Source organism: Schistocerca nitens, chromosome 3, assembly GCF_023898315.1.
Source record: "Schistocerca nitens isolate TAMUIC-IGC-003100 chromosome 3, iqSchNite1.1, whole genome shotgun sequence".
NCBI lineage: Eukaryota > Metazoa > Arthropoda > Insecta > Orthoptera > Acrididae > Schistocerca > Schistocerca nitens.
Genome location: NC_064616.1, coordinates 646,019,954 through 646,042,693, shown reverse-complemented (window position 1 = coordinate 646,042,693; position 22,740 = coordinate 646,019,954). Strand labels below are relative to the sequence as shown.

At 42.0% G+C, this 22,740-nt stretch overlaps 1 protein-coding gene across 2 annotated transcripts in view; it reads left to right on the top strand.

Moving 5' to 3' along the window:
- Positions 1-22,740, top strand: part of LOC126248601 (protein FAM214A) — a 234,427-nt gene that overhangs the window by 159,307 nt on the left and 52,380 nt on the right. For both annotated transcript variants that reach the window (XM_049949737.1, XM_049949738.1), the window contains exons 4-7: positions 9,815-9,972; positions 12,544-12,737; positions 21,529-21,748; positions 22,503-22,594. In XM_049949737.1, coding sequence (XP_049805694.1) covers positions 9,823-9,972; positions 12,544-12,737; positions 21,529-21,748; positions 22,503-22,594 — 656 coding nt within the window. In that variant the 5' untranslated portion in view covers positions 9,815-9,822. The remainder of the gene's footprint in view (positions 1-9,814; positions 9,973-12,543; positions 12,738-21,528; positions 21,749-22,502; positions 22,595-22,740) is intronic.

Below are 22,740 nucleotides of genomic sequence, written 5' to 3'. Positions count from 1 at the left end.
GTCAGAAAGCCATAATTTTCCTGTGTATGTCTTTACAAGAGAACATGTTCAACAGTGGGAATAGCAATGTATGGGATGTCGAAAAGCCACATGTACAGTTTTGTGGATGAAAGAACGTATGGGCTGGTATTCTCAACGATTTTGTGTTTGGACTTAGCGCACTTCCTGGTCGCAGTCGTGTACAAAACGTTCCTTCAACATGTCCGCCCACGCTTCCTAGAGGCTGTGTAGTTGAGACTAGGCTCCGCCACAATTCACACTCGACGTTAGCAATGACATTAATGTGCAGTTTGGACACTGGATTGGTCCTGTTCCGTGGCCAGCTCGCTCACCAAATACATTAATGGACTACTACTTGGGGCATGTGATCCCATACATGAACCTTAGCCCTCATTTCAGTCGTTAATTGACCTCAAATTTCTTCAGTATCAATGCTATTCAAAGCATTAGCACGCACTATGACTCCAAGTTTTCAAACAAATTGTTTGTTTTGGCTAGTGGATCTACAGTGAGCTTCGAGCGTGTTTGCGTACATCTACATGGATACCCTGCAAATCACATTACCTGGCAGAGGGTTCATCGAACCACTTTCACAATTCTCTATTATTCCAATAGCGCGCGCGCGGAAAGAAAGAACACCTATATCTTTCTGTACGAGCTCTGATTTCCCTTATTTTATCGTGGTGATAGTTTCTCCCTATGTAGGTCGGTGTCAACAAAATATTTTCGCATTCGGAGGAGAAAGTTAGTGATTGGAATTTCGTGAGAAGATTCAGTCGTAACAAAAAACGCCTTTCTTTTAATGATGTCCAACCCAAATCCTGTATCATTTCTGTGACACTCTCTCCCATATTTCGCGATAATACAAAACGTGCTGCCCTTCTTTGAACTTTTTCGATGTACTCCGTCAGTCCTGTCTGGTAAGGATCCCACACCGCGCAGCAGTATTATAAAAGAGGACGGACAAGCGTAGTGTAGGCAGTCTCCTTAGTAGTTCATTGTCGTTTCCATTGTTGTTACAAAACTTCTAATTTTCGTAGGCAATTCTCACCTCCTGTCTGGGAATTTGTGCTTTTCCCAATTAATCTCCACTTTCCCCGCCCCCCCCCCTCCTCCCTTCCCCACCCCAGTAGCTCGTGCGGCACGTTGACGCATACTAACGCAAGCAAATTGTAAAAGAAACTTACTAACGTTTGTTTGTCAGATGGCAGTTCGCTGCTAGTTATTGTATGTAAGTAATAGCCAAGCAAATAAAGTACTTCTTCGTAAATGAACTGAAGACGAAGATGTATTTTCTACGACTGCCACTTATCTCTCTGTGTTGGGGTGACTTGACACGTCACGTTACCCGACCAGCATGATCTATAGCAAAGGCTGCGGTTAAGGAGTCTCATTATACACCAGTAACAGATGCCGACGGCTTTGTGCAGACTAGAATTAATTTGTGCAAACTAGAGTTAATGCTCGACGTGTAAAATTATCAATCACTTTCCCCAGAAGAAAGTGCTAATGTGTTTACACTGATATTAAATCATCAAAAAGGTTCATAACGATCCACCAGCTCCACCGCTAGTACTTAAATTTCAAGAGAACTACAGCCACATTCAGCAACTTCTCTGAAGCTGGACAATAACTTTGTTAAACGTGAAGATGGCCATCGGAGGCCTTTACAAGAGATCTCTGCGTACTTCTGAAGATTTCCTACGAGTAACACAGGAAGCATCTGAAAGTAAGTTACCACACTATTCACACAAGTCCACACTCGACGCGATCTGCCCTTCAATATGGACTCCGATCACAAGAACTAAAAGCTCTGGACTTCTCATATCGCTGTAGACAAGACACTATGCCTGGTTATTGCAACTGACAATCTGTAAAACAGAAAGTGTTTTCAACTGACTTGTCTCGCCAAATTCACGGTGCGAGCAGAAAATCTAAGAGCTAAAAGGGGGCTCGGCGCAATGCTACCGATGCCAGGGCATCAATCACGCTGCGTGGCACTGTTCCATGCCAGACAAGTGTGTCAGATGTGTTGGCAAGCGCACAAGTCGTGATTACCCTCTCCCACGTGGCTCGACGCCTACATCGCACTGTATGGCGAGGAAAGACGTGCGGCTGGCTTCCGCGGCTGCACCGTATGGAAACGCGCTAGAGATCGCAGACCTGGAGAAACGACGGATCTGCAAGGAAAGATGATGGTCAAAGACACACAACGGTTTCTCCTACGCCGCAGCTACTTCGTCAACGGCGCCAGCCAATGCAGAAGTATCTGTCCAGCAGCGCCCAAGCGCGTCACAGAAGGGAACGCCACTGGAAACGTGCAGAAGGCTACGCCACAGGCGCTTGAAGATGCTGCCACCTCTTCACAGTAGCCACGCGAAGTAATACCGCAATTTATTTTAGATACCCCACTGATGCAGCCGAGCGCTGCATCTCGACGTCACACGGATCGATATAAGCGTGAAAAACACGAACAACACCCAACTGAAGTTAGCCGCGCCACGACCATCGCTATTGAAGCAGCCAAAGAAACTATAACCAGCACCAGTGTCATAAGAGATGCTCCAAATAACGACCCCAAGTCATTGCTCTAATGAACAGCATAACAAAGTTTGAGCTCCTGCCGCTGCAAATTAATACTGCAGTAATGTCACCTACCCAAGCAACCACCGTATCTAAACCACAACGGCCGCATTGTAAACAGCAGTAATGGACAGACAACACCCGCGTGGAACGCATATGGCGTCTACAGTCAACTGGTGGACTTCGAAAATGTCTCAGAGATGAAGTTACTGACATTTTCCTGATACGTGAAACACATGTAAGGCCCATAACATATACTTGAGCACCAAACTACACCCCTTTCCTCACGGATCGACCAACGGCTGATAGCGTTACATCGGTGTGTGTGTGTGTGTGTGTGTGTGTGTGTGTGTGTGTGTGTGTAACAGCATCCGCTGCTATCCAATTCAGCGCCCGCCACTGGTATCGTCGTTCATACGTCAATGGGATGTATCACATTTACTGCAGTCTCGTGCCCTCGATTCCAATGATTGCGAAGTCTTCTTGAACTTCGTGGGTTTTTATACCAGGTGACCTACACTACAGACATGTCACCTGGCACTGAAATGAAATGTCGTGTGGCGAAGGCCTCCCGGTGGGTGAAAAGAACAGAATATACAGAGTGTGGCAATTCGTAAAGGATTGGTGTCACTAAACGGTTTCTCAGTCGCCTAGGCCACAACATTGAGGTGATAGTGACGCATATCGAAACTGAGAAAGGACAAATATGGTCCTGTAATACAGTTTGATGATGGTTCTCCTTGGAGGACAGCCAACCACTTCCTCAGACACACACAGCGAATACCTGCGCTCCGAGGTGGTAACATGTTCGACAGTGAACCAAATCCAGTGGATGCAGATCATATCGCATTGGTGGCTGAGCCACTTCCACCGTACCTTGTGGCGAGAGATGTAGAGGACGACACGGAAGAACCACCTGAAGAGATCACGTCGATACTCCACAACCTCAGCACCAGGAAGGCTGGAGATTCCGCAGACGTCAATAATGGCTTACAGATGCAGATGCCACCAGCTGCCGCCGCAATCCGGTCAGCACATTCGAAGAGATGTTCTGGAACGGTGACTATCCGTTAGAGTGGAAACATGTAGAGGTAGTGGCTACACCGAGAACTGACAAAGATCTGCTACTTGATTAGTATTATAGACCTACACTGAAAAGCCAAAGAAACTGGTACACCTGCTTAATATCGTGTAGAGCCCCCGCGAGCACGCAGAAGTGCCCCAAACGACGTGGTATGAACTCGACTAATCTCTGAAGTAGGTAATTGACACCATGACACCATGAATCCTGCAGGGCCGTCCATAAATCCGTAAGTGTACGAGAGGGTGGAAATCTCTTCTGAACAGCACGTTGCAAGGCATCCTAGATATGCTAGATAATCTTCATGTCTGGGGAGTTTGGTGGCCAGCAGAAGTGTTTAAACTCAGTGTTCCTGGAGCCATTCTGTAGCAATTGTGGACGTGTGGGGTGTCGTATTGTCCTGCTGGAATTGCCCAGGTCCGTCTGAATGCACAATGCACATGAATGGATGCAGGTGATCAGACAGGATGATTAGCCTACATACGTGTCACCCGTCAGAGTCGTACCTAGACGTATCAGAGATCCCATATAACTCCAACTATGCACGCCCCCCACCATTACAGAGCCTCCACCAGCTTGAACAGTTCCCTGCTGACATGCAGGATCCACTGATTCATAAGGTTATCTCCATGTCCCTACACGTCCATCAGCTCGATACAATTTGAAAAGAGACTCGTCCGACCAGGCGACGTGTTTCCAGTCAAAAACAGTCCAGTGTCGGTGCTAATGGGCCCAGGCGAAGCTTAAAGCTTCCTGTCATGCAGTCATTAGGAGTACACGAGTGGGCCTTCGGCTCCGAAAGCGGTCCCGGCATTGAAATCTGCAGCAATTTGCTCAAGAGTTGCACTTCTGTCACGTTGAGCGATTGTCTTCAGTCGTCGTTGGTTCCGTTCTTGCAGGATCTCCAGCTGCAGCGATGTCGGTGATCTGATGTTCTACCAGATTTCCGATGTTCACGGTACACTCGTGTAATGGTCGTATGGGAAAATCCCCACTCCATCGCTACCTCGGAGATGCTGTGTCCCATCGCTCGTGCGCAGAGTAGAACGCCACGTTCAAACTCACTTCAGTCTTGATAACCTGCCAGTGTAACAGCAGTAACCGATGTAGTAACAACTGCGCCAGACACTTGTTGACTTATATAGGCGTTGCCGTCCGCAGCGCCGTATTCTGCCTGTTTACATACCTCCGTGTTTGAATACGCATGCTTATACCAGTTTCTTTGGCGCCTTAGTGTATAAGTGCATTACCAGTCCTGTTAAAGGTCTGAGAGATTGGGTATCTCAAGAGCCTACAGCGCCACGTCATATCCGCAGCGACACTACCGGAGGAGCAGTTTGGGTTTCGGAAGTGGCATCTAACAGAGCATCAACTCGTGCGGTTATTGGATGAGGCTTTCTCTCCTCTGGAGTGCCTCGAGTATTCCTCAGCGTTAGACAGCGTGTGGTGTGACGTCTTGTTAAAGTTACTTGAGCATGGACTGCTGGTGTTAAGTTTGTCTTATCTGCTCCTACCTTGACGACGACCTTCCATGTGCGACCTGAGGCTGGACTGCTCGCAGTTCGTCATATATGCTGGTGTGCCACAGGGCTCTGACCATGGAGCGATCCTGTACATGCTTTACACTGCTGACACACACACTTCCACTACAGTGATCTTCCGCTGCAGCATGGGTGCCAACACTCTCGGACATCGGATACAGCTCGCGTCTGACAACCTGCACACGTGGTCCCTGAAGTGGCGCCTTAAATTCAGTGATGCCAGGACAGGTAGTTACTCGCCTGCAGCGCCATCGCCCATCAACATAACAGACAGCCTTGTTACATGGAGTGACAAGATGTACCTTAGTGTCTCGCCAGACTGCGTGGCGCCAGCATATCTGGGACGTCAGGAACAGAACTTCGCGCTGCTGTCGTATGGACTCAGGCCGCCGAATCGCTCATACAGGCGCTAAAAGTACTGCAGGACCGCGCACTTCGATTGGCTCTGCACCTTCTGAGGACCTTTCCGGCATCTCAGCTGCATGAAATGGTTGAGTTTCCACTTGCAGGGGACCGTTTTACAGCGACTGTCCCATCTCTTACGAGAAAACGCGACGGGAGTAAAACACGAAAATTCGGGCGGTAGGCTGAAGAATGCAGCATAGCGTCCATACATGAGAGCCACAACAAATCAGTGCATTGACAGCTGGGTGATACTAGGCAAAGTGAGTAAACAGTAAGACCATCATAACTAATGTATACGGAAAAGTAAACAAAAATAATAGGAAAAACATGTGTGTCACTAATCCAAAAGATTAAGCACAACTCCGTGAAGATTCGTCGCATGCATTGGGAATCATTCTAACAACGATACGAAATACAGAATGTACGGACATAAGCAACTTTGACAGAACGCACACTGTTAAGGCCCGGTACACGGGAATAAGCATCCGACAAAGCTCGTCGGCTGTTTGCGTGTTACAGTGAGCATCTATAGAAAGTGTTTTGACAACGGTGAAACTACGGGTAGGGGACAAGATGTTGGACGTCCACGCCTCATCACAGAACTTGGGAGGTCGAAGACTTCTCCACTCAGTACAGCAGGATTGGCGGCGATCTGTGGCAGATCTGACGACACAGTACAACGATGAGGCAGGTACAACTCTCTCGGAGCACACCGTTCAGTGCACATTGATCAACCATTTGCATCCCTTCATGCTTGACGCCTTCCAGTAGAATACATATCCTTGTCGCAAGGCCAGTATCATGCTATAGTACTTTGAGGAGCAGGATAGTAAACTCTCGCGTTTATGTCTGAACAGTTGAGTATGTCTGGTATGCTATCGGGCGCAGCTCTGAGTCCACAAATCCCCCACAACCACACGCCCATAATGCAAGGGAATTAGGTGACCTGGGCGCATGTGGTAAAACATAGATCAGGAAACCTGTCAAGGATGTATCGATTCATGCCAAGCAGAATCGTTGTTGTATTGCAGTCCAAAGGTGGACCAACAAGCTATTTACAAAGGTAGTCGTGATGTTTTTTTAAAGTCGGTGTATGTGTATGACGTAAAAATTGGTGTTGACATTATCTGAAAATGAACATACCGAGTCCCTGTCTATTTTCTGCGTCATTCAACCGCCCTTAGAATCAATTTACTGTAACCGAACGAATTCTTTTTTTTTTTTTTTTTTTTGTCAGAAGAGACAGTTCGCTATCACGCAGTGCCGTTGGTAGCTCATGCATTTTATTTAAGGCCATAATTTTTCGTTCGAGGGTCACGATTCCACCATTCTCTCGTGTGGGCGCTAGACATTATCTCAATCAAATGAGTACCGATAGTGTCTATAAGACAAAATTTTAAAAACCATTTTAAAAATGTCCCGTTGTTTTTCCATCATAGTTCTAATATTCCTTAGAGTATCCACTGACACGCCGGCCGCGGTGGTCTAGCGGTTCTAGGCGCTCAGTCCGGAACCGCGCGACTGCTGCGGTCGCAGGTTCGAATCCTGCCTCGGGCATGGATGTGTGTGTGATGTCCTTAGGTTAGTTGGGTTTAAGTAGTTCTAAGTTCTAGGGGACTGATGACCACAGATGTTAAGTCCCATAGTGCTCAGAGCCATTTTTTTATCCACTGACATTTTGTTGGTTTGGTGCACAACTTCATAGCGTTTTTCTTTGGCATGTTGGTATTTCGGTTGCTGTGGGATTACTTATCGATTGTCATCTGTTTGTGGTTTACTGTTGCTATTTCAGTTTATGTAATGTCATTTGGAGACAGTACAGCTGTGGACGCTAGGAAATGGCGTGTCAATTGGAGCAATTGGAACATTATAGACGTATGCTTGCGTTTGACTTCAATAGAGGGGTGACAGCAGTGGAGGCAGTCAGAAACGTTTGCACCGTGTATGGACAGAGCCCATCAAGAAAATAACTTTATCGTTTTAAGAACTTCAGTAACGCACCACGTTCAGGAATGCCTTCGCGGTTTCATGAATTTCGTTTTAACGCGTTAATCAACAATTATCCAAGTCACTCTGTTCGAGAACTCGCTAATGTGATGAACTGTGACCATTGCATCATTGTGCGGCATTTACATATAATGGGGAAGGTTTAAAAATCAGGTGAATGGATACCGCATGATCTAAGCCAAAATCACAAAAATCTGCGGGTGACCCTATGTGCATCTTTGCTTGCTCACCATGAATTGGCTCGTGAACAACTCCGGCCATTCCTATTCTATATCGTTATTTGTGACGAGAAATGCTGTCTTTATGCTAAAACATGCAAAAGAAATGGCAGCAACTCTCCTGCCAACACCTGCGCGCTCCCACAAAAGAAATGTTATGCATCTGGTGCAACGACGACGGTGTAGTGTACTACGAATTGTTTCGCCATCACTGCTGACATTTATTTTCAACAACCGAGACGTCTTGCAGACGCAGACCACGAACAACGACCAGGAAAACTGCGTGAAGTGATGCTACTCCACGATAACGTCCGTCAGTATTATGATAGACTGAAAAGACACTATACAGAAATTCGGTTGGGTAGTCATTCCGCACCTAACATATTCACCTGACCTTAAGCCCTTAGCGTTTCACATATTCCGCTCTCTTTCGAACAGCCTTCAGAGAAATTCCATTCCGGATGAAAATACGGTCGGGACATGGCTCCATGAAGTCTTCGCCTCAAAACCTCGTGATTTCCACAGCCACAGAATTGAAAAGTTATCCCAGCGTTGGCAAACTGTTGCAAATATTGAGAATATATTATTTATGGCTACAGTCTCTTATGTTTGTCTATTGTGTTTATTAAAGTTATGGAAAAACGCTACGAAATTTTACCCCAACTTAATAAATTTCCTGTGATCAAAATATCAGTCGCTACAATGGATTTAATTACGAAAAGCAAAGATAACTAACTGTCACCAGAACAACTACATACGCTAAATTGTTCGAATGGAAAGAAAAACAAAATAAGGCCGTCATTTCGAAAACGACATTTTTCCCCCTTGTTGATATTGATTGCTTTAGGAAAAGAGTGTAAGTTGTTAATTGTTCCACATTTAACCTCGAACAAAAGCAAAGCCCTCGGATTTACTTGTGTAACTTCTACTAATTTTCAGTATGTTGATGATGGTTTTATTGTTGAGGGGATGTGATAAACAGTGAGGATTTACGGCATGTAATGTATTGTTGGAACATGAGATTTGCCTATGTAATGAATTGAAGAACTTAAACGGTAGTCCCCTGGTATTTCTTTAGATGTAAGGTAAATAACTGGAAAACTATGTCAGTTCAGTTAAGTGGTATTAAATATATCTTAAAACTTAATAAAACACCTTATCAGACAAGTATTAGACGCTGATAAGTTTATGGGCGTGCAAACACTTCCGTGATTAAGTGCAAAAGTTTCGTATACAAAAACCACGTTACTTCAGACAGTAGCCCACAAAGCGAGATTGTTGAGTCACAGACATTACATAGGTATTTTTAATGATTGTGCAGAGTTCCAAATTTCTGGAAAAGGACTAGTGGAGACTGAACGAACGTTTGTAGTGAGGCCAGATCATCCAGCTTATGTAGTACCAATGAAGGGGAACTGTTTTGAGAGACAGATGTCGAACATAAGATTTAGTGTGTGTTTTCTGTCCATCTGTTATGTGTTGTGGTATAGAAAGGGGTGTCAAACAACTCAAGACCAGCTCATGCTCCACCAGTTTTGGCCGTTTTTGTGAAAAAAGAATATAGTCCTGTTGTTGAAGTAACTTTATTCCAGGAAAGAAAGAATGTTTTGAGGGTGTCAGAGAGTAGAGAAATAATTATGCAGTCTCCTTTTCTAGGAAACTATCGGAGCATTTGCCTTAAGCAGTTTAGGAAAACCACAGGAAACTTTAATCTCTGTAGCCATTGAAGGCCATTGTAGGAACTGAAGCCTAGTCCTCAATAATCAATGTCCATTATGTTATTGCAGCACCATGCTCAGTATAATTTTTGAGTAGAATATGACAGTGGTATTTTTGCTATTCATTGCAAGATACTTCTCCAGTGAGTAGACTGAAAGTAAAGGTTCCGATTAAATTCACTTAGAATTGTATTGCAACAGTGTTTATTTTTGCTGATTCTCAAAACATACTAACTTGTTTCTTACTGCCATTAATTTCAGAGTGAGTAATGGAGGCAGAAGCAGTCAAAGTGTTGGAAGAGCTGGGAATGCTGGTTGTGGAGGGTCGGGTCCAAGGAGAGTGTGCAAATCAGCGTGGATATGGGGAAGGGCCTCACATATCAGCCAAACCTCATGTTTGCTCACTTACAAATGCCCTTGTAAGTATTCACCTATTTTTATGAGCTCTTTTAATGCATATCTTTGAAATTTTTTACTAGTATGTTACATTTGTGCCTTCTCAGACCCATTTTAAAAACTGATTAAAAGTGATTTTTCATTTTGAATACACTCCAGTGAGGGTGGTTGTTCTTAGACAATCTTTTTGAGGCGTGTTTTTTAAGTAAGGTCCATTTGAACATAAGTAAACAACAAAAGATTATTTCAAAAAAGTAAATTTATTTTCAGAAAGTACATACTTCACTCTATTTTTCAACATAGTTGCCAAGTTTATTCAAACATGTATCATACCTCTCAACAAATTTTAAAATACCCTCTTCATAAAAACTTGCCACCTGCTCCGATAACCAAGAGTTCACTGCCGTTTTCATGTCATCGTCGACATTGTAACGGTTGCCATTGAGGTGGTGTTTGAGGTGGATGAACAGATGCTAATCACTCAGTGCAAGATCAGGACTGTAGGGTGAGTGGTCTAAAGCCTCTCAGCCAAAACTGTCCAATAAATCGTGGGTCTGACCTGCAGTGTGAGGTCTTGCGTTGTCATGGAGAAGGACAATTCCCTTTGTCAGCATGTCACGTCTTTTGTTTTGAATCACTCTGTGTAGCTTTCTCAGGGTTTGGCAGTTTGCTTCTGCATTGATAGTGGTCCCTTGTTGTGTGAAGTCTACCAACAAAACACCATGCCTATCCCAAAACACCGACGCCATGATTTTGCTCTGGGACAGAGTCTGTTTGGCCTTCACCTTCACAGACGTGTGTGTGTGTGTGTGTGTTTTTTCCATTCCGTGCTCTGTTGCTTTGATTTGGGCGTGATATGCGAAACCCATGTTTCGTCTCCAGTTACGATCTGACTCAAGAAGCCATCACCTTCTTCGTGATAACGAGTCAAGAACAAACTTTAGGTGTTCAGAAACAATGTTGTAAAGCACTGATCTTGACACATCAGGAAATTCATTTGAGAGACCTGTTATTGTGAAGCACCTGTTCTCACGAATCCTCACTTCAGCTGAAGCCACCAAATCATCTGTAATCAAAGAAGGGTGACCGGAGCGGTCCTAATCATGGATGTTGTCATGGCCATCTTTGAATTCTCGTACCCACTTACGCATTGTGCTTTCACTCATAACAGTATCATCGTACACTTCGCAAATCTGTCAATGAATTTCTGCAGCAGGCAGGTTCCTTGCTGACAAAAACCATATCACTGAGCGAACCTCACATGCGGCGGGCGAGTTGATGGTCTTACACGTTTTGAAAGAACAGAACTGAACTGTACAAGTTAGCTACAGAGCTGAAACTGAGCACAGTTGTTCCCGAGTCATGCTGGTACACGATGCATGCACTCGTTGCAGTATGCGCGTGAACTACTACGGTCTACAACAAAACAGACCTTACTTAAAAAAACATGCCTCATATAACTGCCACAAAGCTATAGTAGAAACTTTGCTTCCTTAGGAATGAATCTTTCACTTTACTGCTGTATACAGAATGCCTGGAAACTTCCTCTGTGCTTGACCAGGATTTGAATCTGAAACCTCGCCTTTCATGGGCATTGCTTTTACCAACCATTTCTATGCAATACATTTTTCTGAAGGAGAACTTGTTGTGAAGAGAGGAAAGTATAGGTGAATCACTAACAGAAGTAAATCTGTGAGGGCAGGTTGTAAGTTCTGCCTGACTAATTCATTCAGTAAGAGCAATGGTGATAAAAAGGAAAGACTCCACATTGGAGTACCTTGTACAGCACAGTTTTCATCTGCCAGGAAGTTTCACTTCTCTCCTTTCTTTGTCTAGTGTAACAACACGGAGTTGTTCTTTTCTCCTTCTTATTAAATGAGACTTAATAATAATAATAATAATAATAATAATAATAATAATAACTAAACTGTTTTGACTGTGTGTCCAAAAAAAAAAAAAGGTGTCCCTCATTCCATTTTTCTTACATGGTTCAGTTTTTGCTCTAAAGTAAATTTCTTGCTGATTCATTAAGTTATAGCTACTAGTACCGTCTGATTTTATGGATGGTGATGACATGTGTTCACTCGTGTAATCCCTTTCAATATTCTGTAGATTCCATACTGAAGGAATAAATCACTAATACTATCAAGTGCACAGGCAACAAAACAAAATGTCAAAAAGGTCCAGCAAAGTGTTTTTGATAGAATTTTCTCTTGTTTGCTCAAAGAAATAAAACTAAATGCCACTGACTCAATCTTTGTCATAAGTCAAGAGATGAAGAAAAAAAAAATCTTCTTCCCAGTTCATTCTTCTCTGTGATGAGACTTACCAAACTGGTGAAGAGAGAGAGAGAGAGAGAGAGAGAGAGAGAGAAAATGAAGTGTTGTTAAATATGAAGAACCGTTTTATCACTGTGGGCTTTTAATCACCTTAACATTTATATTGCAACTGTAGTTTTCCAGTAGTTTGGTCAGTGATGTATATATCTATTAACTAAAGTAATATCTTCCCTTCAATGTGTATTATTTCTTGAAGCAAGAAGAGTATTACTTGGAAATTATAAATTTACAGAACTGTTTTGCTTTTATTTTCAGTGTGTGCGTGCAGAGAAATTACGCAAACAGGTGCAGCTTTTACATCGTAATGGAATGTCTGTGTGTGTTGAAGTGCTGAAGTGTGCTGACTGTACATGTGGAAATCATCGCAGCTTGTCAACGGAAATGGTTAATACCCCTTTGGATACAGAAATTCTTCTTGAGCAGTGGACAGTTAATCTGACTGAGAACGGGTATGTAAATGCTTCTGTGGGCAAGTGCACAAAACATTTAGTAACACAATGCCCGCAATAATTTTATTCTTCTGATTTGGTGGTGGTGGTGGTGGTGGTGGTGGTGGTGGTGGAGGGGACTATATCCTTTGTTTTGATTTTCTGCTTATTCTTTATATTACCCTCGTATGCCCCTGCCTATAGCAGAAAATGGAATGTGCCCATATTATAATGTATAAACCAAATCTGAAGGCAGGGTCATCAATGAGGTTAAACACTTAGTACTGAAAGCACGTTTATTATGGACATCATTGTACAGCCAGAACAGAACTGACCACCTAGGTGGAGAATACTGTTATTTGCACAGACATTGAATATTCCAGAATATACAAACATTAGAAATATGAAGGACGTTAAGAACTTTCCAGAAATGATAAATTCTAAATAACAAATAGTGGTTGGTGGTCGGGTTTGAGCTGAGCCCACAGCATGTCGCTCACTGGCGTTAATCAGTACACAACAGTCTGTGCCTTACAGCTCATGGTACTGCTCCCTCTCATGGAGAAACAGCAATCCATTGTTTCAGAAATTCTCATATTAGCCATCTACAACACCCTGAATCTAGATCTTGTCAGTAGGCCTCTGTATGGCAGCACTGGCAGGTACATGCATTATGGTCATGTTGTTACATAATCTTCACAATGATGAGTGCCGAAGGTAACCCATCCTGTTGAAGCTTCACAATCTTAGAGGTGGGTCTTCAGTTTCCTTAAAACTCCCATTATTCTACACCTCCAGACTGTAATGGGGCTTCATGCAGAGAACATGGTTGTCTCAGCACTTCTTGATGAAGGGTGTTAGTCATTGACTTCATATACAATGTCTTACAATTGCTAAAGAATATGGTATGGCCCAAAGTAGCTCTTCAGTAACTGTTTCAAGAGTCACACTTTCTGCACATGTGTAGAAATCCATATAAAGTCTGCCAGGCTGTATATCACTTGCCAGTGCTTGGCATTATAGTACTCTCGGTCTTCCTCCTGGGCATCCAGTGTCCATACACTTGCCAGCTACCTTGCCTCTTTGGTGCAGGTGATGCATTTCACATAATCATCCTGCACATTGTCCAATTGAAATCTGAACCGTGTAGCCATTGTCATTCAGGCCTCACAACTGTGGTACAGAAAGAATGGTGTGAGGCCTGTAGTGTCATGCTTCGCTGTGTTGTATGTGAATGTTGCAACAGACAATAATATGTTCCAGTGTTACTTATAATCCATCTTGATTGCAAAAATGTTTATTCACAAGACCGGTTTTGGTTACTCTAGAACCATCTTCAGATCTGCACTTTCAGTTACAGGAGTAACCCGTCCACACACAGCAACCTCCACATGCTGCGGAAGTGATGCCGCATGTGAAGGTTGCTGCGTGTGGACGGGTTACTCCTGTAACTGAAATTGCAGATCTGAAGATGGTTCTAGAGGAACTGAAACTGGTCATGTGAATAAACATTTTCGCAATCAAGATGGATTATAAATAACATTGTATAATCAGTGATTGTGGTATCCCATCAGACATTGTGTCTGTTTTCACAATAGTATGTTCCAATTGCACTGTTTGACATCAGTGTGTATTGAGGGCATATCTGCCAGCATCTGAAAATGTTTCATAGGGCCAATCTACATCTACATCCATACTCTGCAAGCCACCTGACGGTGTGTGGACGGTAGGCAGTTGTCATCCTGTGGATGATGCCCTAATGTGAAATGATCTCTGGTAATAGTCTCAAATGGAAAACTTTTACATGATCAGAGATCATCACAAGGGGGTTCTCCATACTTCAGAATGATGTCTTCTGCAAGGAACTTTGCAGTTTCTGACCTTCACATTCAGCACAGCTATAGTGACAACATAACGAGTGAGGTGGTCAGTACAGCCTTAATTTAATTTTTCATGTCCAGAGTTTCAATTTTTTAGCCCAATACTGGGATATGTTGCAAGCTTCAAGCTTGCTTAGCCAGAGATCATCCAGGGAGCAACGTGCAGGACAGCTTTTTCATGTTAAATGATCTGTGTTTTGTATTTCTCCACAGTCACACTTATTGTCGTTATATTCTAATAGACTCCATTTTATAAGATTGATTTTTAAGGGAGCTATACCAGTTCTGATACGGTTTAGCTTTTTCCATGACTTGTAGTTAAATTCGATACCACTTGGTGGATGTTCAAAAATAAGGTAGCTGACAGGGGCGTTCATCGAAGGTGTAGTTGAGGAACAAATATCATGGTTCTAGTCTTTTTAATCTATAAAGGCTGTTGTGTAGTGGATGATTGTCATCAAATGCCTTTTTGAACTGCTTGTTACTTTCATGAACTACCCTGTAAGACTTGGGACTGCTGAAACCTGAAGCTTAGTAGAGCTTTTCCAGTGGAGTGGGCTTCATGAATCCTGTGACTAGCCTAAAAGTTTTGTGAAGGCTTATATCAATCTTCTTTGCATGCACCGATCTAGACCAGACAGGACACGTGTACTCAGCTGCAGGAGAGCAAAGTGTTAAGGTGGTGGTTTGAAGCACAGATGATTTGGTGTCCCACTTACTGCCAGTTAGCATTCTAAGGATATTGCTCCTTGCAGCTACCTTATTTCAGGTTCTTTTGCAGTGGTGTTTGTATGTGAGGGACCTGTCAAGCATCATTCCAAGGTATGTCACCTGTTCAGTGTGTGTAGTTTCTGGGTACAGGATCTATGTTGTTAACTTCCTGGTCAAATTCCCTGGAAAAATCCATCCATCTGCCTTTTTTAAAACTGAACCTTCTTTGAAAGGACATGTTAATAAATTTGACTTCAGAGAAGACCTGAATTGCATTGGGCCTTTGTTGAGATTTGGAGGAGCTTCATATACATTTTTTAACACACGTCTTGGATATTGCTGCTGAGAAAGCAAGTTTTCAGGGTTGTAGCCTTGTTTTCAAATATTGCTCTTGAAGGTGTAGGACAGCTTTGAGTCGTATAGGAGACAGAAGTTGTTCACTTCCATCCATTCTTGTAGCAACTGGCCATTGCCATCAGTTTCATTGTATCACTGGCAGTTGAAGTCACCAATGATAAACTGTGTCTTTTGATGTTAAAGTTGTCTGGCACGATGATAAAGGTTTTCACCTCGGGGTTTGTGTGTGGATGTTACTGCGAAGAGGCTACATTCTGTAGTAGAGATTTCAGTGCCATTTACTACTGTTTTCCCTGTGGAAGTTGAGGTCAGGTCATGTCATGTCATGTCATGTCACGTCACGTCAGGTCTAATGAAAATTTCACTGCAGTGTTTGTGTGGTCTCTCTCTATGACTAAATGCATCCCATTAATTTGGGTCCTATGTGCTGATTCTTATCTCTGTGTGCGTTTCCTATAGACATAGTACAGCACATATATGCATTTGGCATAGTTGTGAAATTAAGTCTTGTTTGTTCTTTGTTATTCCCTCGACATTCGGGCTAGCAGCAGACAGAGATGGCTCTTAAAAGTGCTTTTTATTTGATTTTCTCTGGTGGTGGAAGGATTGGCCGATGCCCTCATGGACATTGTGTCCACGGGGCACTGGGATTTTGTGGTCTTATGGTGACTTCAAATGAAAATGAACACTTTGAGGCTCTTTTTGTGTACCCCAGTGAGAAATATCATCCATAGATTCTCATCTGCAACTTTGGGAACCTCTCCAAAGGGTGGATTCCAACATGGTGGAATGACACTGCTGCAGGTGGGATTGGTAATGGTTGTCAGAGGAATAATTGTGGCATTTGCTTCCATCATCAGCTTTCCTTACAGTGGCTCACTTAGTGTCTAACGAGATAGTAGAGACCTGGTCAGTGATACCTGCATCTGATTATGTCTGGAGCCACCATGAATCCTACGTGACATCACAATAGCTGGCTGTAGATGAGCTGGTGTGACGAGCAACTATTCCTGCCCACATTGAATCTCAGTTCCTCTTGTATCATGTTCTGTTGATTAATTGGAGTTCTCCATTGGTTCCTCCTCCTCCAAGGTTTTTGTGGTTTTCAGCAGTGTTGGATCTTACATCTGTTCAGCAGCAATGTCATTTAATACAGCAGTGATACAGATTTCATCCATACTGCCATGGTCTGCCAAAGGATTCCTTAAAAGGCAGTTGGTGTCCTTACATTTGGATCCACTTTACGATACCAGTGTGATATCATATTCCTGAAGCCTGAGTGCTCCTCTCGCCAGTCGGCCCATTGAGTCCTTCGAGCTAATCAGTAAGCAGGTAGAATTTGTTATATATAATGGCAGCAGAGCACAATTCTTCACTGACATTACTAAGCTGCCGTTCCTGGTCAGGTTCAGCTGACCCTACTCTTGTAACTTCAGAGGTGAATTGCAACTGCTAATGACAGTTAATGGTCCAAAGTTCTCCTTGACCTTCTACGATGCTTATGATCATTGCTGGGATATGCATTTCTTTTGTAGGCATGAGTACTTTTTTAGAATTGATAATAGCTTCACAGTGTAACTGAGTGTCCTCTTTGATGATTGGGAAGTCATGTTATTGATGATGACGGCAGGTAACAATTTCTTCTATGGCAAACAACTGCCCAGGGCAATCCTTTTGTGTGCTTGTTGGAATAGCTTCATTGATCTTGAGGTCCTCAGATCTTCCAGTCTAGGACTGTTTGCAATACCTGCAAGAAGTCCCATCCAAGAACAGGGTTATAACTACAGTCTGTTAAAACAATAAATTCAAAGGAATGTGTTCTGTCATTGGTAGTTATTCATACAATACATGTTCCTGTCAGCTGGATGTATTTGGCAATTTGGCAGTGGAAATAGCCTCACGTGGATGTTTCCACTCCGTGCCTGCTCTCAGCCATGAACGGGGCTTCGTTATACGTAATGGTTCAGAAATAATCGTGGAAAAACTAAAGTGTTCTATGTGTTTAAAATAATCATTTAAAAGTAATTATAAAATGTGCACGTTACTTTAAATTGCAAGCAACTGCAGCCAAACTTCAACATTTTGAAAGAAATAATGCACTTTGGCTGTAGAATAGTTTAATAAAAAGTCAAGACAGGTTTTGTGCCACTAGGAGACCCTCTTCTGATAAAGACTCTTTTTAATAGGACATCGCCAAAAGGTAACTGGTTTAGAGCCAATCCCCATCATTTGCATGATATTGTAAACAAATAGCACACCCAGACCAATAGTCCTTATTTAATATGATGGGGGGGGAGCACAACTACCACATCCAGGAAGGTAATGGAGAGGCAGCAGGCAAGGCAGTACGGTACTGACTGCTATGCCATAGCTGGGCATGATGGTCAGTATTTCCTGCCTGCTGCCACCAACCACCTTCCTGCTTGTGGTGCGGTTCTGCTACCCTCTTCATTTTAAATAATGACTACCACATTTAGCCTGCTATTTGTTTACAATATGACAAGAATGATGGGGAGTCGCTCTAAAGCAGTTACCTTTCGGCGATGGCCTATTGAAAAGAATCTTTGTCACCAGGGGGTCTTCTTCTATTGGTGCAAAACCTGTTGACTTTTTATTAAAAGTATTCCATGATTAAAGCAGCTCATTTCTTTCAAAATAATTATAAAATTATGAAAATGTGAAGTTTAAAGGTTATATAATGTCTTAATGTGCTGCCATACTGCTTTGGCTCACTGGATGTCTGAAAAAGTCTAAATACGTGCCACTGCTGTTTTTAGGTTTCCTGTTATAACTGACTGTGAGAAACAAAACAAAACATTCTCATAATTTTATAATTATAATTTTTTAAACAAACATCATATATAGGCTATGTAATACAGTGTGTTTTAGAATATACAAAACAGTTAAGTTTCTCCATGATCATTTCTGACTTACTCGAGATAATGAACCTGTCCCCATGGCCAAGGATAAGCACGTAAATTAAATATCTATGTGACACTATTGCTACTAGAATGACAATATCCACTGCCAGTGTATTTTTCATTTGTGACCTTCAGCACAATCAATTTTATATCAGAGAACAATCTTGTTTAGCTGACCATAATAAGCTTCCAACATTACAGAAAAGGAAGCCCCTAAGTCGAAAAACACCTGGGCACGTTAGTCATTGATGGTGATGGTAATGTCTTCAGTGAGATTTCCTGACTCGTCATCCTTGCAGGATTTGCATCTGTGGTCGTCTCACTGCCATATATGATCGCCTCACTAAGTTTCTCTCAAAATGGTGGCTAGGTGACTTCTGTACTATAATATTGAAAGGCTATGGCATGTTGGGGCATAATCTCTTCCATGGTATGGCCATGGTCTTCATCCCACAGGTCTGCAGCTGACAGACGTGAATAGGACTGTTGTGACGCTTTGACAGTTGACACTGTAGTAGTTCCTGAAAACTTTATTACTCTGCCTGTAGTAATGTACAGTGTGTCTAGGGTGACAACACTGGCATGTTGTCCTCTGTCCTCCAAATGTATGTATGTATGTTCTGTGTGGCATTATACTTGGAGGCATGGGTTGTACCTGCATTGGTCAGGTACTGGGTCATCATTTGATGGCTGCAATGGAAGTCCATGTTGGCAGTCCATTTTTCTTGTGCATTCAGCTGGTGAAGAAGATTGGTGGTAAAGACTGATACATCTCTTCTTTAACATTCTCTGCTGTTTCAAAATTAAAGGCTGATATTTCTTGTGTACTCGGTCAGACAATTCTGGTAGCCATACACTGCTGTATCTCTTCCTTTACTGTTTGGCATATGATTGTTGGCTTACCATAATAACTCACAGAGTACACAGCTGTAACATGCGTATTAGAGCAGAGATACTTGTTTGCACCTGAATTCAGAGTCTGGTCCAATTTGCTTAGTGTCCTTCTATCTATCCAGTGTCCGCGGTTCGTGATCTTGCGGTAGTGTTCTCGCTTCCCGCACACAGGGTCCCGGGTTCGATTCATGGCGGGGTCAGGGATTTTCTCTGCCTTGAGATGACTGGGTGTTGTGTGTCTTTCATCATTATTTCATCCTCATTCACTCGCAATTCGCCGTAGTGGTGTTAAAGAACTTGTGGAGCGGCGGCCGAACCATCCTGCGAGGGGTATCCCGGCCACCAATGCCATACACTCATTCATTCATCTATCCAGTCCAAATAATCAGATGAAGAGCCTTTACTATGCAAAGGGCTCCTGTTTCCAATTACAAAAAGTAATGAAGGAAATACAAATTTGGTTGTATACCTTGATAAGTGGACACTGGAATTAAGAAATGTGAGGCTGCATATGAATCAATCAAACCTTTTGTGGTTAAATGTGTTTTACATATTTTAGAAAAATAAAAGCTAAATTGTCTTGCTTTATCATCAGTAATACACTTCCACTTGAAAAAATAGATTGACCAAGTTTGTTTACCGCGGACAGTCTAAGATTTTAGAAGTTAAATTTTTATTTGTAGAGTGGTTGAGCCAGGATGGCAAATACAGAAAAAAGTGAAAGGAATCAATACCAACACACAATTACTCTTGTGACAATGAAAAACATGAAATATCATATACAAATTTTCAACATAAAAATTAAATATGGTTATGATATACCAAATATTAATGTTCGCTACAATCTATAAAGTTTGCTGTTGCATGTACATCCCCCTAAATACAAATTATGTGCAAACCAGCAGAATTACTGCAAAGTGTTCTGATGTTTCAAAACAATGTCTTACGTATAAGAAAGCGCACAACCTACTGGAAATGAAGAAATGGTGATTTGAAATGATAAAAACTCTCTCTCTCTCTCTCTCTCTCTCTCTCTCTCTCTCTCTCTCTCTCTCTCTCTCTCTCTCTCTCTCTCTCTATCTCTCTATCTCTATGTCAAAGCTGTGTATTACTTCATTAAGACATGTGTGACCTTCAGACGTGAAAGAATTAGGGATGCTTACTTACCACACACACACACACACACACACACACACACACACACACACACACACACTGGGGTTCCAAACTGTCTCCTTTTTAAACAGGTGTGTTTATTTATTTCTGTATAAATGAACTGATAGATATTTTATTAAGGTAAATTTGTACTTTGACAAATAAATTACTATTCCTCTTTGTGGCCATTGGAATGAGAGAAATTAATGTAGTGCGCTTGCAAATACTGTACTGTCACTGAACACTCAGATTCCTTCTCCAATAAGAGGACTCATTATTTTAAGTGCCAGCAGTATGCACTTTGCCATATTCCCCATTTTAACTGAATATAACTTGTATCATGACAAGAACACAGCAATGAGTTTACTGGTCGTTTTATCTGACTAGAGGAATGCAGTATGTTTCTGACTCTTTTGTGCTTGTATGAGCTCATATTTAAAACATTACACAGGGGATTTTACTGTATTATGAGGGTAACTTACCATCCATCAATTGTGTAAGTGATCAGTCAACATCATTTACCTGTGCTACTGTTACAGCATTTTTTCTGTTTCTGCATTCGTATTTTAGCAGTATGCTAAGCAATCAAATACTGCATTTAAATTTTTTAATGGCATTTGTGTCTCAAATACGATGGGATTGTAATGCTAGTATTAAATCTAGTTCAGAATATATTGAGTAATAATGGAAATGGAAGAGGGTATCTGTACTGTTATGTAAAGTAGTGAATTAATGCCTGGTAAATGATTCCAGTTATTTGTTAGGCTACATTGCAAATTATGAAAATAAGTTGTCTACTGCTTTATTTATATTTGTTGGATACTTCTAAATGACTACACAAAATAGAAAATTTAATTTGTTTGTTATTTCTGTTTTATGAAATAATTTACACAGGTATGGTGAGGCCCCTATGACAGTTAGAGGCCTGTTCCAAGCTGTGCGCTCACAGCTACATTTCTCACAGTTATCTGCATGGTGGAGCAATACCAAGGGCTGTAATCCAAGTCACATAATGTATCGACTTACCGTCCCAGATCAGGCATCTGTCTTCCCTTGCAAACATGAGGAACATACTTTTCCCTTGGCTGCATTGTCACGTAATGTTGCTGTGAAGGTGAGTAGAGCATTACTATTAAAATTTTCTGAAGTGCTGTCACTGTTTGTATAGTTGTAAGTTAAGTTCTTGAGTACTTTCTATCACTCTGGTTTTCTCGTTTCCTTTTTTTCTTTCTTATCTTAACAATGAAACTCCAGCCAGAACATTATCAATAAATAACAGGACAACAGAAGATGGTTTTACTGAATATTTTTGTGATGTGTTTCATTGCATTTGCCCTAGGAATTAGTTTTCTAATTCCTTAATAGGTAGCTTTTATGATTTTTATCATGGAATTCCTTTCTTCCTCCTCGTCCCACCCCCTTTCCCTGACCCCCGCCCTCCAACAGTCCCGTTGTAATTTCTGTACTTCCATGAAGCAGCTGTGAAGTTTTCTTTTTTCAGTAAAATGTGGTCATCCTACGCTGTTGTATGGCTTTCCACATGTAAGCATAATGTCCAAAATTTTGAAATAAAGCATGTATGTGACCTAAACTGTACATATTTTAATTTTAGAATGACCTTTGTATACTAGTGTAATATATCAAATATACTTTTATTGGCTTTTTTATGACAAGAGTTATACACTGCAGAAGGTTATTTTTCTGAACAACTGCTTTGGTTATGCATAACTATTAAATGATGAGATTGTTTATTAATGTGTTAACATTGTCTCCACCCATTCATTAGATTCCTTTTGATGAATGCAAAAAAATTATACCTTCTTTAGTGTAACTGGAAGTAACCCTTGCATCAAAACTAAATGTTATAGGTGTGCTTGCGATCACTGCCACGGACAGATTCAATTCCGCAGTCATTGTGTCCACTGCACAACACCATTGCTTCAAAGGATACAAGGACACTGTGAGTTGATGTTACATCCTGGCAGTGTAGTTAGAACTTTCTTAATTTACTGTATGCAAACATTACCTGTATTAGTGGCATACAAAGATTCACTTCAGATAGTGTCAAAACACTGCAGTGTGTGGTCTGTTCATTGGAATTGTTAA